Raw genomic sequence first — 13,400 nt, forward strand, 5'->3', positions numbered from 1 at the left:
ATACATATATATATATATATATATATAGTCACGTAGAAAAGATAGAATAAAATAAATGGTTACTTTTTTTTCCTCATAAAATAATATTAGCTGGAAGTAAACTAGAGAGAAAACATTGTGCCGTGACAAAATAAATAGAGGCATATATTATTCACATATTTCTTGTTTTAAAATAATAAAAAACCATTTTAAAATTATTTTGGAGATATTTGTTTGCTTTCGTAGTCAAGTATATTTCTGCTTTTCATATTAGTTTTCTCTATCTCAAAAAGTTAATCAAATACAATACAATGTGATAAAGAAACCTAATTAAATTAATTTTTTTTAATACATATTTGATGATTTCACCAATCTCATTTCCAATTTTAAAATTTAAATACAAAACTTTGAATTTTGATTTCAAATTTCAAGAAAATAGTCAAAATGAATTTCTTTTCTTGATATCATTATATTAACATTGAAAAAAACCTAAAAACATGTTTTCATGTGAAAAATAATTTTAAAAATATATTAAAAAACAAATTAAACTGCTAGTTATTTAAAATCTAACATAGATTGAGTTTTAATTAAAGAAGATATTGATCTAACAATTTTCCATGTACACAGCTATATATATTTGTAATTAGCAAAACAAATACATAAATTTAAGTTTCTACTAAATGTTATCTACTTCTTCTTTTTTTTTTTTAATTAAACAAGTAGTGGTGATAATTAATGCTTTAAATCATTTAATAATTAATTCTAGGTGGAGCTTTATCCATCACTCTCTCCCCTAGTTTGCCTCTCCTTTGGCCACCGATTTCTCAGCTCAATTTCACTCTCTAAGAATCTCAAATTTTACCTCTCTCTCTCAAAATTTCCCATTTTGCACCCTCGTTTTCTTTGGTATTTCTTTGTGTGAGTGTTTCCAATCTGCGCCTCTCAATGTTTTGCTCTTTTTATGTACAGATCTTAGTTGTCCCCTGCACGAATCAAGGTCAAGATCGTTTCTTTTATTTCTTTTAGATTTTTTTTATCGAGCTTAGTCTCCTTTGTTTTGAAAAAAAAGAAAATATATATCAAAATTTGAGCTTAAATATCACTGTTTTTAGTTCTTTCCTTTCAATTTTTTATTTGGGAAAAATAGGGTTTTGGTGTTGCCAATTTGGGTTTTGTTGTTTGAATTTAGCAATTTGAGCTGATTCTAGTTACAGTGTATATCGGTATTCGGGTATTGATTAATGCGTTAAAGTTTGGTTCTTTCCTTGTTATGTTTTTCAGGTATTCAATTTTTTCCTCTATCATCAGCTTTTACTTTCAGGAATAATCTCTGAGCTCTTTCAAAGCTCCAATTTTGGTGACTCAAGGCTCAAAGCTTTGTGCTCGGCATCTTGGTCCGATTCAGGTATTTAATTCTCTAGTTAGATGCTTTTGTTTCCTTTCTTTTTTTGCAGGATTTGTTGATCAAGGAAAAAGTTCCAATTTTTATTGTTTCTATTGATAGTATGGGAGAGTAGTATATTCTGTTAAATGTAGCATGGCGTGATTCAATTTTTAGCTAATTTTATTTTTGTAGAAATTGATGTTGAGTATTATTGCAATAAATGACAATAGGGTTTCCTTTTATGGACTTTTATAGCTGGTGAACAGAAATGAACTGTATGCAGTAAGTATGTTTACTTTTTCATGATTTTATAAATGGGTTTGGTTGTAGTATGTAATTCAAGTGTGGGGCTAGCCATTTTTCGTTTGTTGGCTTCCAGATTTTGTTAAAACATGTAATTAAATAGAGGGAAGATTTTGAGTGCCCCCCCTTTTCTTTTTGGTTTCTATGTTTTTTTTTTTCAAAAGTTCATCATGACTAGACACTCACATGTTTGCTAAGCTTTTTTGTTCTGTGCACGAGTGCTTAGTGTTACCGTCTGACCTTTCTCTGCATTGTCCCAATTTGTTTTGCTTCTACAATAGCTTAAATAATTTTTTTCCACCACATGCGTTTACTGGATTTAGATTTTATTAATGTGAAGCATACTATTTTCACCCCACTAGTCTTTTGTAGTGATAATTGTTTTTGTATGGAAAAAATAATGAATTTTTGGGAGGCGGAGTTCAAGCACAAAAAATCAGAGAACAAAAGGCACTGCCCTTTTCATTTACTTGTATTAATTTTGTTTCTACATCTTCTTTTTGGTTCAGGTTCTCATCCTGCTGATTGAATGTTTCTGAGCTGTTTGATAGGGATTGTCTGCGTGATTAGAAGGAGATGAGTCGTATGACAAGTGAGAGTGAGAATGGCATTGTCTCCAATAATCAGATTGAGTTGCCATTGGGCGAGGAAGGCAATTATTGTGGAAGTGCAAATGGAGGAGTTGTTCTTAAGAAAGGGCCATGGACTTCTGCTGAAGATGCAATTTTGATAGAATATGTGAAGAAGCATGGGGAGGGGAACTGGAATGCTGTTCAGAAGCACTCAGGGCTTTTCCGTTGTGGCAAAAGCTGCAGATTGCGATGGGCCAATCACCTAAGGCCTAATCTAAAGAAAGGAGCATTTACCCAAGAAGAAGAACAGCTAATCATTGAACTTCATGCAAAGATGGGAAACAAATGGGCACTAATGGCTGCACATGTAAGTTTATAATTATTGCTGTTGGGTATCCGTGCTGCACTGTGACCCTCTTTTCTTTGTATTTTGCTTTCATATGAATATTAGCAGGAAAATATGAGCTAAAAGCAGCATGGACCATAATTGAAACAATGTTACACGCTCTAGGTTTGTAGTTACATTTGACAATCTCATATCTTTCAGATAGTTTAATCTTTTTCTTCACAAAGTGTAGGCCTTTAAATTGCAAAGATGAGAATTCTCAAGGATCTGTCTTTTGTGGCCATTATTGTGGGATATGATTACTCTTTTGTCTTCTTTATGGTCTACTGCATCTGAGGATTTTATTTTTCTTGTATTAAGTTTTTATATTTCATCAATGATTAAAAAAAGACAGCACATCAATCTGCAAATCCTTGTAATGTCAAGGAGCTCTTCATTTGGGTGATAGATTCTGATGATCTGCAGTGAGGAGTCAGGGCCTAAATTGGTTATTGTGGATTTTTCAGCGTCCATTCATGTTTACAGGTCGAATATGTTGTGTGTAGATTTGTTGCAGTAATGTTATTAATAAAAATTTTGATCTCTGGCTAGTTTGCATATGACAAATCATGGTGGGCTGCTGTTGGTTTCAAGGTCTCCTAAGTTAGTATTCTGAAACAAAAATTGTAGCATCTTAACCTGTGCTAATTTTTTCTTTCTTTTGCTCCTTTCAGTTGCCTGGACGTACAGACAATGAGATAAAGAATTACTGGAATACTAGAATTAAGAGGCGTCAACGGGCTGGCTTACCACTTTATCCACCTGAAGCCTCTTTGCAAGCGTTGCAGGAGAGTCAACGATGCTTGAACATTGACAGAATCGAGATTCGGAATAAAAGTCAGCATGATACCTTGCAGAGCAACAGTTATGGGATACCCAATGTCATCTTTGACAATTTAACGCCCAACCAAAGCATCATACCTTATGTTCCTGAACTTCCTGATATTACTGCAAGCAGCATGCTGATGAAAGGCCTGAGCTCTTTTCAATATGGAAGCATCATGTCACCAATAATGCACCGCCAGAAGCGTCTTCGAGAGGCAACAACCTTATTATCCAGTTTTGGTGGTGGCATGAAAAATGAGTTCCATTTGTTTGACCAGTTTCAGGAGGTTGACATAGCTGCTCAATCCTTTGGATTGCCTTTTCCATTTGATTATGATTCTACCACCAAGAACCCAGAGTTTTTTGGTGAAAATCAGGGTAGCCATACCCTTGCCAATGGCAATTTCTCTGCTTCTAAGCCCACTTCTGAGGCTGTGAAGTTGGAGCTCCCTTCACTCCAATATTCAGAATCTGATTTAGGTGGCTGGGGCCCATCTTGTTCCCCATCACCTTTAATCGAGTCTGTTGATGCTTTTATCCAATCTCCCCCTACTGGGACAGTTGAGTCTGAGTGTCCATCACCACGTAATAGTGGCCTATTAGATGCTTTACTTCATGAGGCCAAAACTTTAAGCAGTGCAAAGAATCAATTATCTGACAAGAGTTCAAATTCATCCACTGTTACTCCCGGTGATAATGCAGACAGTCCTGGCCTTAATATTTCTGAGACGGAATGGGAAGACTATGGTCACCCTTTTTCTCCTTTGGGTCATACTGCAACTTCCCTTTTCAGCGAGTGCACTCCCATCAGTGCCAATGAAAGTTCTTTGGATGAATCACCATCTTGCGAGACCTTTACTGGTAAGCATCTTTTTCACTCAAGGATGATAGTCATAATCTATTTGTTCGAAGCAATGTCATGGGTTCCTCTAGTTATCTTTTGTATTATACTATCAAGCTTGTTGAATGTTCTAAAAAAAAAAATAAAAAAATTGTATCTTAACTATTTATCTTTCTCTTGGATTTTGCAAAATACAAAACTCATGTACTTCCAAACAACATCGGAGAGGGATCAGAACTGGTTTATATGTTTATGTGTCTGCACTTTCTCATTCTTAAATCCATTGTTGTTTTCCAGTTATTTTCAATCTTCTCCTCCTTGTCCTCATTTTCAAAAGCAAGACCCTCTACAAATAATTTTCCTGGTTTTCCATTACAGGATCTAAATGTAAATTTGGACGTTCTGCAGAGTGCTATGTGAAATCAGAATCTGTTGATCAGACTTGGACTGCAGATAGAGAAAAAGAATCCTCTACCTGGTTGGATATTACTTCCCCTGATGCCTTACTTGATTCAGGTTGGCTTGAACATGATTCTGCTTATGGAAAGGACCAAGTGATCGTGACTGATGCCGTGGAAACCCTTCTTTGTGATGATTTGAGTAGTGAGTCCAAGCAGATGGCTGCTGGAGCATCTGTAAATCATGGATGGGGACATAGTTCTTGTTCATGGAACAACATGCCTGCTGTCTATCAAATGTATGAACTCCCTTGAAGTTCGAAGTCTGCTATCCATTTTGATGATTTTGCTGCTTCATTCATGTTGATGATTTCTACGATCTAGGTAGCCACTTGGTCTGAGTACCTATTGAACCTAGAAAAGTTCAACCAGACTCGTGTTAATGTTTCAGTTAGGATTATTTCATTTCTGGTTTCATGAAACAAGGCAATGCATGTATGCCAATATCAAAACTTACACAAAGTATACCAAATGCATTATGGCTTTTGCTAAATTTGTAGAATAACATGCACGTTCATCTCAATGATTTTGGTTATTTGATGGACTTGATTTGGTTCCACTGATTTGAATGGTTTTTGCTCTGATTCAACTTATTTTCTGCTGCATATTGAAGAGGCGTGCTCTGTATGCAATCTCCTTCTGAATTTTCAGTTCATGTATTATTACATCTTTGTGTAAGTGAGTATTTTGTCTTCCAACTTCCATATTCTTATCTCCTTTAACCAAATGAGAAATAAATAAAATTGATGGAGGACAGAATAATATGAAGGTATAAAGAAGTAGAATTCCCTATAGAAATAGGAAAATTGAGAATGGAGAAAAAAACCTTATCGGAGAGGGTGAATCCCTGTAGAAGAGGCCCGAGTAATTGAAAGAAAACCCTATAGCAGAGAGTTCAAATAACCAGAAGAGGCATTCTCATCTCTCAAATCTTATTCATCATCAAAGTTGTCTCCATTCTACATAAGATATGGTGTTTATATAGATATCATTAAACCCTAGTGTCTTAAACTATATAGAAATTAAAAATCCTAATAAATATTATCTTTAATAATAAAAATAATAACAACAAATTCCTAAAAAATTAACTAAATAATAATAAAACTCTAAACTTAATAAATTGCAAAAAAGTTATATTATGTTGTACTATAGACTAAATAAACTGCTGCTGTATGGCTTACCTCCATTTCATATAATCATCAAAGAAGGAATTTTTTTTTAAATATTTATTCTTTAATATTTGATTAATTTTAAATTAGGTTTTATAATTTGGTGCTGTTTATTTTTCTTAATGTTATTGTAATCTCAAACAAATATCTTGATATTTAGTTTGTATTTAATTTTGCAAACAATTTGATATAGTTATTTTATAACTAGATAAAAAATAATTTTTTTAAAAAAATTATTAAACTTAGTAAAGTCTATGATCTAATTCACGAGTTTAACATGTTAAGTTGCGAAACCTGGTTCAACTTGATATATCAATCTCAAAATTAAAAAAAAATTATTTTTTATGAGTCAAATCATATTTTTTATTGGTCACTCAAATTATTTTTAGATTTGTTAAATTGATTGAGTTACGTTGGATAATTTTTATATAATTTAATTTTAAATTCCAGTTGGATAAAATAATTCTAATTTTTATATAATTTAATTTTAAATTCAAATTAAATAAAATAATAAATTGATAGGTTTCATGGTTCGCTTCAAGGTTGTTTGTTAAGCCAAATTCAATAACAATAACAAATAATTCACAATATATATATTTTTTTTCAATACAACCCCTGACATAGCGCCACTAAATAAACCGGTAAGCAAACAATATTGTTCCTATACTGCGAGGACCTCATAATGCTTCAGCATAGTTTACCATTGATCAATGCTGCCTGAAGTTTTCAATTTGTAAACGTCCATTTGCTTGACTGGCAAAAATGGTCTCAGTTGCATTCTGCTTGGGCTTCTCAGTCACACCATTTCTATTTTGTCACGTCACAAGCTATAGGTTGCTCTTTCACCGGCAATCCCTCTTGTTATTCCAAGCATGTTTGTGAACGCCAACAATCGCCTGGTCCTCTAATAAAGACTTCCAATCCTTGCTTTATGCTTGAATTGGAGTGATCAAATCCTCTACGAGTTGTAAATTCTAAACCCAACGGGCTCATCTAGTGTTATTAAACTCAGTTCGGCTAAACATGTCACCTTAGTGACTCGTAGATCCGAGAACTAAACCAAATCAGGTTTTACCTAATGAATAATATTTTAATGGCCTGTATCAACCTGTTCAACAGCATTTTCTTCTTGGTCTGGTCAAAGGCGTGCCATTCGTGCAGGGACTAAATCATGCAGGGACTAAAAGATGCATGTGAAAACACATTACAAGATTTAAAACTTAAAAACCTAATCCAACAAAAAACTGTTACTGTCATATTACAGATTAATAACATGTAACAAGATAATCAACATGCATGGATTATCACAAGAAGCTGAAACCATTGGACAATGTACCTAGCTAACCATCTCTCTATGAAGTGCGGCACCTCGACCTTAACATTATCCACCGCAGTGCTTGATCTTCTTGAGGAAATGGCTAATATTGGAGATGATGGTGAAAGTTTATTGGGGGTGATGGTGGAAGTCATAGACTCATGTCACCCATGCTGTCCGCAGTAAAGCTAGCAGACAAGGTTTCGGCGGTAGAACTTGTATCGCAATAATCTTGTGATTCATAGGAGTAGCCTGCACTGCTTGGTGAATCTGATTTTGCATGGATTATCTCTCCAAAACTGCAGGTTGAGTTGCTTTCTATTATGTAGTTTAGGGCATAAACCACCTGTCATGTTGTTGAACGTCAAATGAGCACATTAAAACCCAGCACCAGAGTGAGAGAGGGAGGGCGGGGGGATTGTGTTGTTCAGCCATGGAAGCCTTAACCAACTGAAGTAGCTAATATGAAGCTGGGCTCAGTCATGGAAAATAAGGTAGCATATAACATACAAAATTTCAACGGGTAATGATATAAAACCATTTCCTAAGGCCTCATTCAATAGTTTAAGCTTAGGTTTGGTCGTTGTTAGTGATAATCTCAAAACCTATTTGACTAACCAGTCGGGTGCATAATGTAAAAGCTTTGCCACATGGCTTAAGGACAAGCCCGTGTCGTAATTGATCACAAAAGTCTGCCAATGCCTGTGCTTGGAGACTTAAAGATGAATTTGAAATGCCTGCCTAGTGACATTTTCATGTCTTTAAACTTACGGTGAACTTGTGGGATCGTTGTCCCATGATGTGAAACATTGCTGTTCCGGATTACCAAGTAAGAAAAGTTACCTTATTCATAGTTAATTGCTTCTGAGGATCCTTGCTGAGGCATTTTTCTGCTACTCAAACCATCCAAAAGAGTTGATGGACATCGTGGGACTCTAAGATCCTCTCGTCAATTAAATCTGGGTAGTTTCTTTCTTTCAGTAGTGGCCTTGCCTGTAAGCAAAAATGAACTGATATGAGTAAGCCTTGAAAGGTATAAGAGCAACTAATAGAAGGCCCTTATGTTTCCAGTTTTCATGCTTGTGAGTGTGAGTGTGAGTGATGGAAGAATAACAGACGGATGCAATGCCTTCAGTCGATAGAGCATCGAGGCTATTTACCCATCCTACAAGACTTTTTCCTGCTAGTTTCTTGTCTGTAATCTGTAGTCCTGTGATCAGATGCAATAGCGCCACCCCGAAAGAATAAACATCGGTCTTGGTTGACACTTTCCACTTTCTGCATATTCTAGTGCCAAGCATCCAAGAGTTCCAACAACTCGTCTCCCAGGACTGCTCTGAATCTTCATATTGAGTTCTTGCAAGACCGAAATCTCCAAGCTAATTCAAGGAAAATGTTAGATGAAGTCTGATATGGTGAGTTTTTTTTTTTTATGAAGACTGAATAGTTCTTGCATATGATCTGATATTTCTGGGCCATTTCTTATGGCAAGTTAAACAATGGCTTAAACATTTCCAGCAAAGACTACTAGACTGATCAGATATTTACTTAATGATTTAATCGTTCTAGAAGCACAAAAGAAACAGGTTTCAAAAGTGAGAACAGTTTCTTAATATAATTTCTCCGGCAGCATTATGGTCAGATCAATGATCAATCGGCCTATCAGCCGGCTTGGTTTGGTCTCCCTTCTGTAACGACTTCAGTAGATCATTGCATGGATGGTAAGAATACATCAATTTACAACTGCAAGGTTTTATAATATTACCAGTGCTTCGTGATCATGGGTTATGAGAATGTTGTTTGGCCTCATATCTCTGTGGATAATATTGTTTTCGTGCAGATATTTTAGCCCTCTAGCAGCTCCCAAAGCTATCTTTATCCTCTTCTCCCAAGTGAGAGGCTTGCGAGCATGTTCTGCATCAATTTAGCAAACATCACTATGTATTAGGCTTCATTCTCTATTATTTGCATTATCGTGAATATCCAATGTATCCATAGTATTTCAAAGGATAAGAAAAATTAACTCCGGGGTCATTACATTCTTACTTGATATATAAATGTTGGTCCAGTGAACCATAGCACACATATTCATAAACAAGCAACCTGTCACTTCCTTTAGAGCATGACCCTAACAACACCAAATACGGTAAGTAAAAATACTAAAAAACTGATTAACATTTTGAAAAAATTGACCGGTTTAGTTTGGTTTTATAAGTCTAAAACTCAAAAAACCAAACTGAACCGAAAAACCAGAAAAAACGAACCAAACTGGAAAAAACCGAGCCAGACCAGAAAACCAATCCAAACCGGAAAAAAAATTAAGCCAAATCAAAAAACCTGAATCAAACTAGTTTGAACCGGTTTTTGTTTTTAAAAAACCAAACCAAACTGAATCAAAACCGGTCGATTTGAACTAATTTCAGTTTTTTTTTAAATTTTAATTTAACTATTTTTTTTAACAAAAATCAAACCGAACCGAAAATAATCCCTGTCACCGAATTCTCATGTCAGACTTTGCTGAGGACTTCAACTTCAGACTTGAATTCCTTCTCTCCTTGGAAACTTGCACCATTGTGTCGCTTTACGGCAAATGCCAGCCCATCCAGGTCGCCTCTGTAGACAGAGCCAAAACCACCTTCCGATAGGAATTTCGTTTGGGAAAATCCTTCTGTTGCAGCATGGATCCCTGCATAGCTGAAGTCTCTCTTCCATCCTATCTTTGGCTGTCTATTCTTGCAAACTGAGCAAATGGAATTTCTGAATACCTCATCCTTAGGACTCCCTCCCATCCAATCATGTATGTTCTTTAGTTCATTTGGGATCACTGCCTCCTTTTCCCTCTGCTCAAACTCAGTACTTGCAGCGAGGGATTGTTTCCCTGATGTGTCTTGTTCTGTGCTGGTAGTGATTTTTTCTTCCGCTTGAAAATTCATGTAGGCTTGCTTTGCAGTTTTAAATGTAGAACTTGAAGTACATTGCCCATGATAACCAGTAGTTGAGGTTGAAGATGAAGCTGATATCAGAGAAGAAATATGATAATAACTTTCTGGAGGAGCAGATGAATAGACATAATGCAAAACCTTACACTCTTTGAAAAAAGCCATTGCTAGTCAAGTTTGTAAGAGTCCATAGATTATAGGAGAATGTCAAGGAGGCATTTCATTAAAAATTGCTTGAATTGCAAACCATTGAGCTGGTGCTACTATTACCTTTCCCTATGACATTGGATCAAGAATAATATAGCCATACATGTAATTGGACTAAGAATATTGTCTACCACAATGCAGGTTTCTTACTCAAAAACAGATGAAAGCTCATTTATCAAAATCTTGATAATATTGAGAGATGGCAATGAAATAATAACCGCGGCCAGACCTTTTGCGCTTTGGGCTCCCTGGTATCATTTCATCATACGGTACCTTTTCTTCCTCTTGCTCAATCTTTTCTACTCCTTTGCCTTTGTCTTTTTCATCTACTTTTATTTTGTCTTCACTTTTGCTCTTAACTTTTGTTTCTGAAGTCACTTTTGTGCCTTTTGTGCCTTTTGGACCTCTTAGTTGTTCAATGGTGTTGTTATGCTTCATCCTTGATATGCCACATGGAACTCAATCTGCCGACGAAAAAGATCCCATCAGTCGTACGAACAACAAAGGTGAAATATTAGAACTGGTCCTGTAATGAGCTTTATCATAGGATTTCAGAACACCATCGAATCTTGAAGTAATTCAAATTATTCTCGAGTTGCCAATCGGCTCTCTAATTTGATAACATTTTACATGGAATAGAAGAGTTTGATATTGGAGCATCAGGTGGAGAAAGATTTTTAGAGTTGCTAAAGATCAAAACAACCAAAATCTGAAAACTGTTATATATTGTCAACTCTTCATTTCTATGGATCACTTCCTTCTCCTCCCCTCAGTAAATCATACTGAAGCTAAAACTCTCATAATACCAGGAAAATTACTTGCCTTACGACTAAGAAACAGGAAAAGCAAACAGAAAACAAGTACCTGTTCCTTTTCACATCGCTTAGCAATTTATGTAACTTCCACATTGTTAATGTACTCTTCTTTCCTTTTGGAAACTTCTTCTGCAATGAATTTTGGGTTTACCCCAAACATTGATCTTGATTCCACCTTGAACCTGCATTCCACTGGATAACGAAAGTTACAGAAGAAAAGGGAAGGGAAGATTAATTAGCAAAGTGAATTATACAAGTGCTGGTGTGCAGCTTCTAGTATTAGTACAAGCAAAATGTAAGGGCACATTTATATCTCTAAGAATGCTTCAAGGAACCCGTTTAGGAATGAAAAGAAAAGGGAGAAATTCTTACACAGGTTTTCACTTTCAGTGAAAGATAAAGTGCTAGGATTATTAACCTGGTGAAAAGCTTCGAAGAGTATAATTGCGGCTCCTGGATTAAGTGAAAATCCATGAAGGACCCATCTGATTGCGATCGGATTAATCTCCCACATTGCATCTTGGATCACCACTACTCTCTGAACATCTCCAGACATATTTATCTTGCTGGATAGCTTACTTGGACATTCAGTCAGATAATCGTCCCTTACTCCCTTAACAGCATAACAAAAATATGCTTTATAGCAGCGGCTATTTGGTAATTCTGCAGACTTTTCTCCCTGATAAAATGGCTGATTCTTAAAAAAAAAACTGTACAAATACGGAACACAATCTGTGATAAACTATCTTAGTTTACTTAGATTTTGCTTCTTTAGTACTGTGCTAATCAATCCATGTTTGTCCCGTGATGCTGTTCTATGCACTGAATGAGTTGAAATACTTGATGCAAGTTGTGAGCATTATTTATTTTCTTAAAGAGTGCTGGAAAGTGGAAACACAATCTGGCCAGTAAAGGCCAGGGACCACGCCAGCAGCAGGAGTATTATTTTCTTCTGCAGTTGCATGTGATGATCTAATTGACAAAAACCACAGAAACAAATCACAGTTTGGAGATTTTATAAAATGAAAACTTGAGATGGAATCTACTACCAAATACAGTCAAAGGAAACGAAATGGAATTGTAAGAAAATGATGGACAAACAACAAGAACTTGCGGTAACCAGATGTTTGTCAATGATGCTGCACCTGAACCAACAAATTAAAAGTAAGATTCTAGAGGAAAGGAGAGGGTGGGTAGTGACTCCAAGCAAGCCCTTTATAGTTACTTTGGACACATACTCCAATATCGAAATACAGATCTGGAAGTTTATTGTTTTGATCTTGATCCCTATGTTTGGCCCTTTGGCCTCAAGCCAGGAAAATGCTGCAATTTTGGCAATCACAAAGCTTGTTCTCGAAGATATCAGCCCTTCAGGGAAAATAATTTGTTTACTATTTTCTTTGTAGATTTAGTTGATAGGGACATTGCAATGGACAAGCCAGACTTGATAATGGAAAATTAAAGCACAGCTTTTGTAAAGCTGTTGCAGAAGTCTTAACCTTGTTGGCTGTCCATAATAATTGTCTTACCGATATCAAGGAGATGGAAGTGCCTACATTGATATTGTAATCAGATTCGTGCACAAATAGCCATTTGTAATCGTTATGTCTGGAATCTGCGATGACAGGAGTTTTCTCTTCACTCTCAGCAGTAAAATATTTAGCTAGTGAAAGGAGCTCATGTTATTCATCTAGTACTCTGAGAGTCTTACTGCTACTTGTTCGTTAGAGCAAACAATTCAGGTTTCATTATTTATTCTGGTTGCTTTCCTTTCTTTTTTTTCCTGTGAAGTTTGCTGGTTTATTAGGGCTGAGTTTTCTGCGTTAATTTAGAAACATGGGCACAGGGTTACTCTATACGAAATTCAACAACTAGGGTTTTTTCGAGTCAGCTTTGGCACACCATGATTGATTCCCTCCGGATGCATTCATGAGAAATTCCTATCACACAACCTACCCATGGATCCAAATGCAGAGAGCAAATCCACTAACTAACTCGTCCAGTTGTCCTGACACAGACACCTACGGCAGACACCAGGCAAGCTTTATTCTGTTTGCTCAACCCTCTGCACGTAGGATTGAAAATCCAACTGATATTCATAAGCATACAGCAAGACATCTGGGAATCATTGATTTGTTCTATACATAGGATTCTCCGCATCCTTATGACCTATTCAACTATTACTAGTTTTTATAGTTCAAGTTCTTG

At 35.9% G+C, this 13,400-nt stretch overlaps 1 protein-coding gene and 1 pseudogene across 4 annotated transcripts; one reads left to right on the forward strand and one right to left on the reverse strand.

Annotated features, from left to right (window-relative positions):
• The first annotated feature begins 734 nt into the window (after positions 1 to 734).
• Positions 735 to 5,310, forward strand: LOC105132700 (transcription factor GAMYB-like). Of its 4 annotated transcripts, XM_011036340.1 has the most exons (6): positions 736 to 976; positions 1,261 to 1,384; positions 2,176 to 2,182; positions 2,248 to 2,605; positions 3,298 to 4,309; positions 4,668 to 5,310. In XM_011036340.1, the coding sequence occupies exons 4-6, from the start codon at positions 2,252 to 2,254 to the stop codon at positions 5,000 to 5,002; spliced, it is 1,701 nt and encodes a 566-aa protein (XP_011034642.1). In that variant the 5' UTR covers positions 736 to 976; positions 1,261 to 1,384; positions 2,176 to 2,182; positions 2,248 to 2,251; the 3' UTR covers positions 5,003 to 5,310. The 4 variants fall into 4 exon arrangements, with proteins under 4 accessions (XP_011034643.1, XP_011034642.1, XP_011034640.1 ...); XM_011036341.1 differs by having other exon boundaries at positions 735 to 976; positions 2,176 to 2,605; positions 4,698 to 5,310; XM_011036338.1 differs by having other exon boundaries at positions 2,176 to 2,605.
• Positions 5,311 to 7,382: 2,072 nt separating this feature from the next.
• LOC105132755 (probable serine/threonine-protein kinase RLCKVII) lies at positions 7,383 to 10,335 on the reverse strand (annotated as a pseudogene).
• Between the last annotated feature and the right edge of the window lie 3,065 nt (positions 10,336 to 13,400).

This window comes from Populus euphratica, unplaced genomic scaffold (genome assembly GCF_000495115.2).
Source record: "Populus euphratica unplaced genomic scaffold, PopEup_1.0 scaffold87.1, whole genome shotgun sequence".
NCBI classification, from domain to species: domain Eukaryota; kingdom Viridiplantae; phylum Streptophyta; class Magnoliopsida; order Malpighiales; family Salicaceae; genus Populus; species Populus euphratica.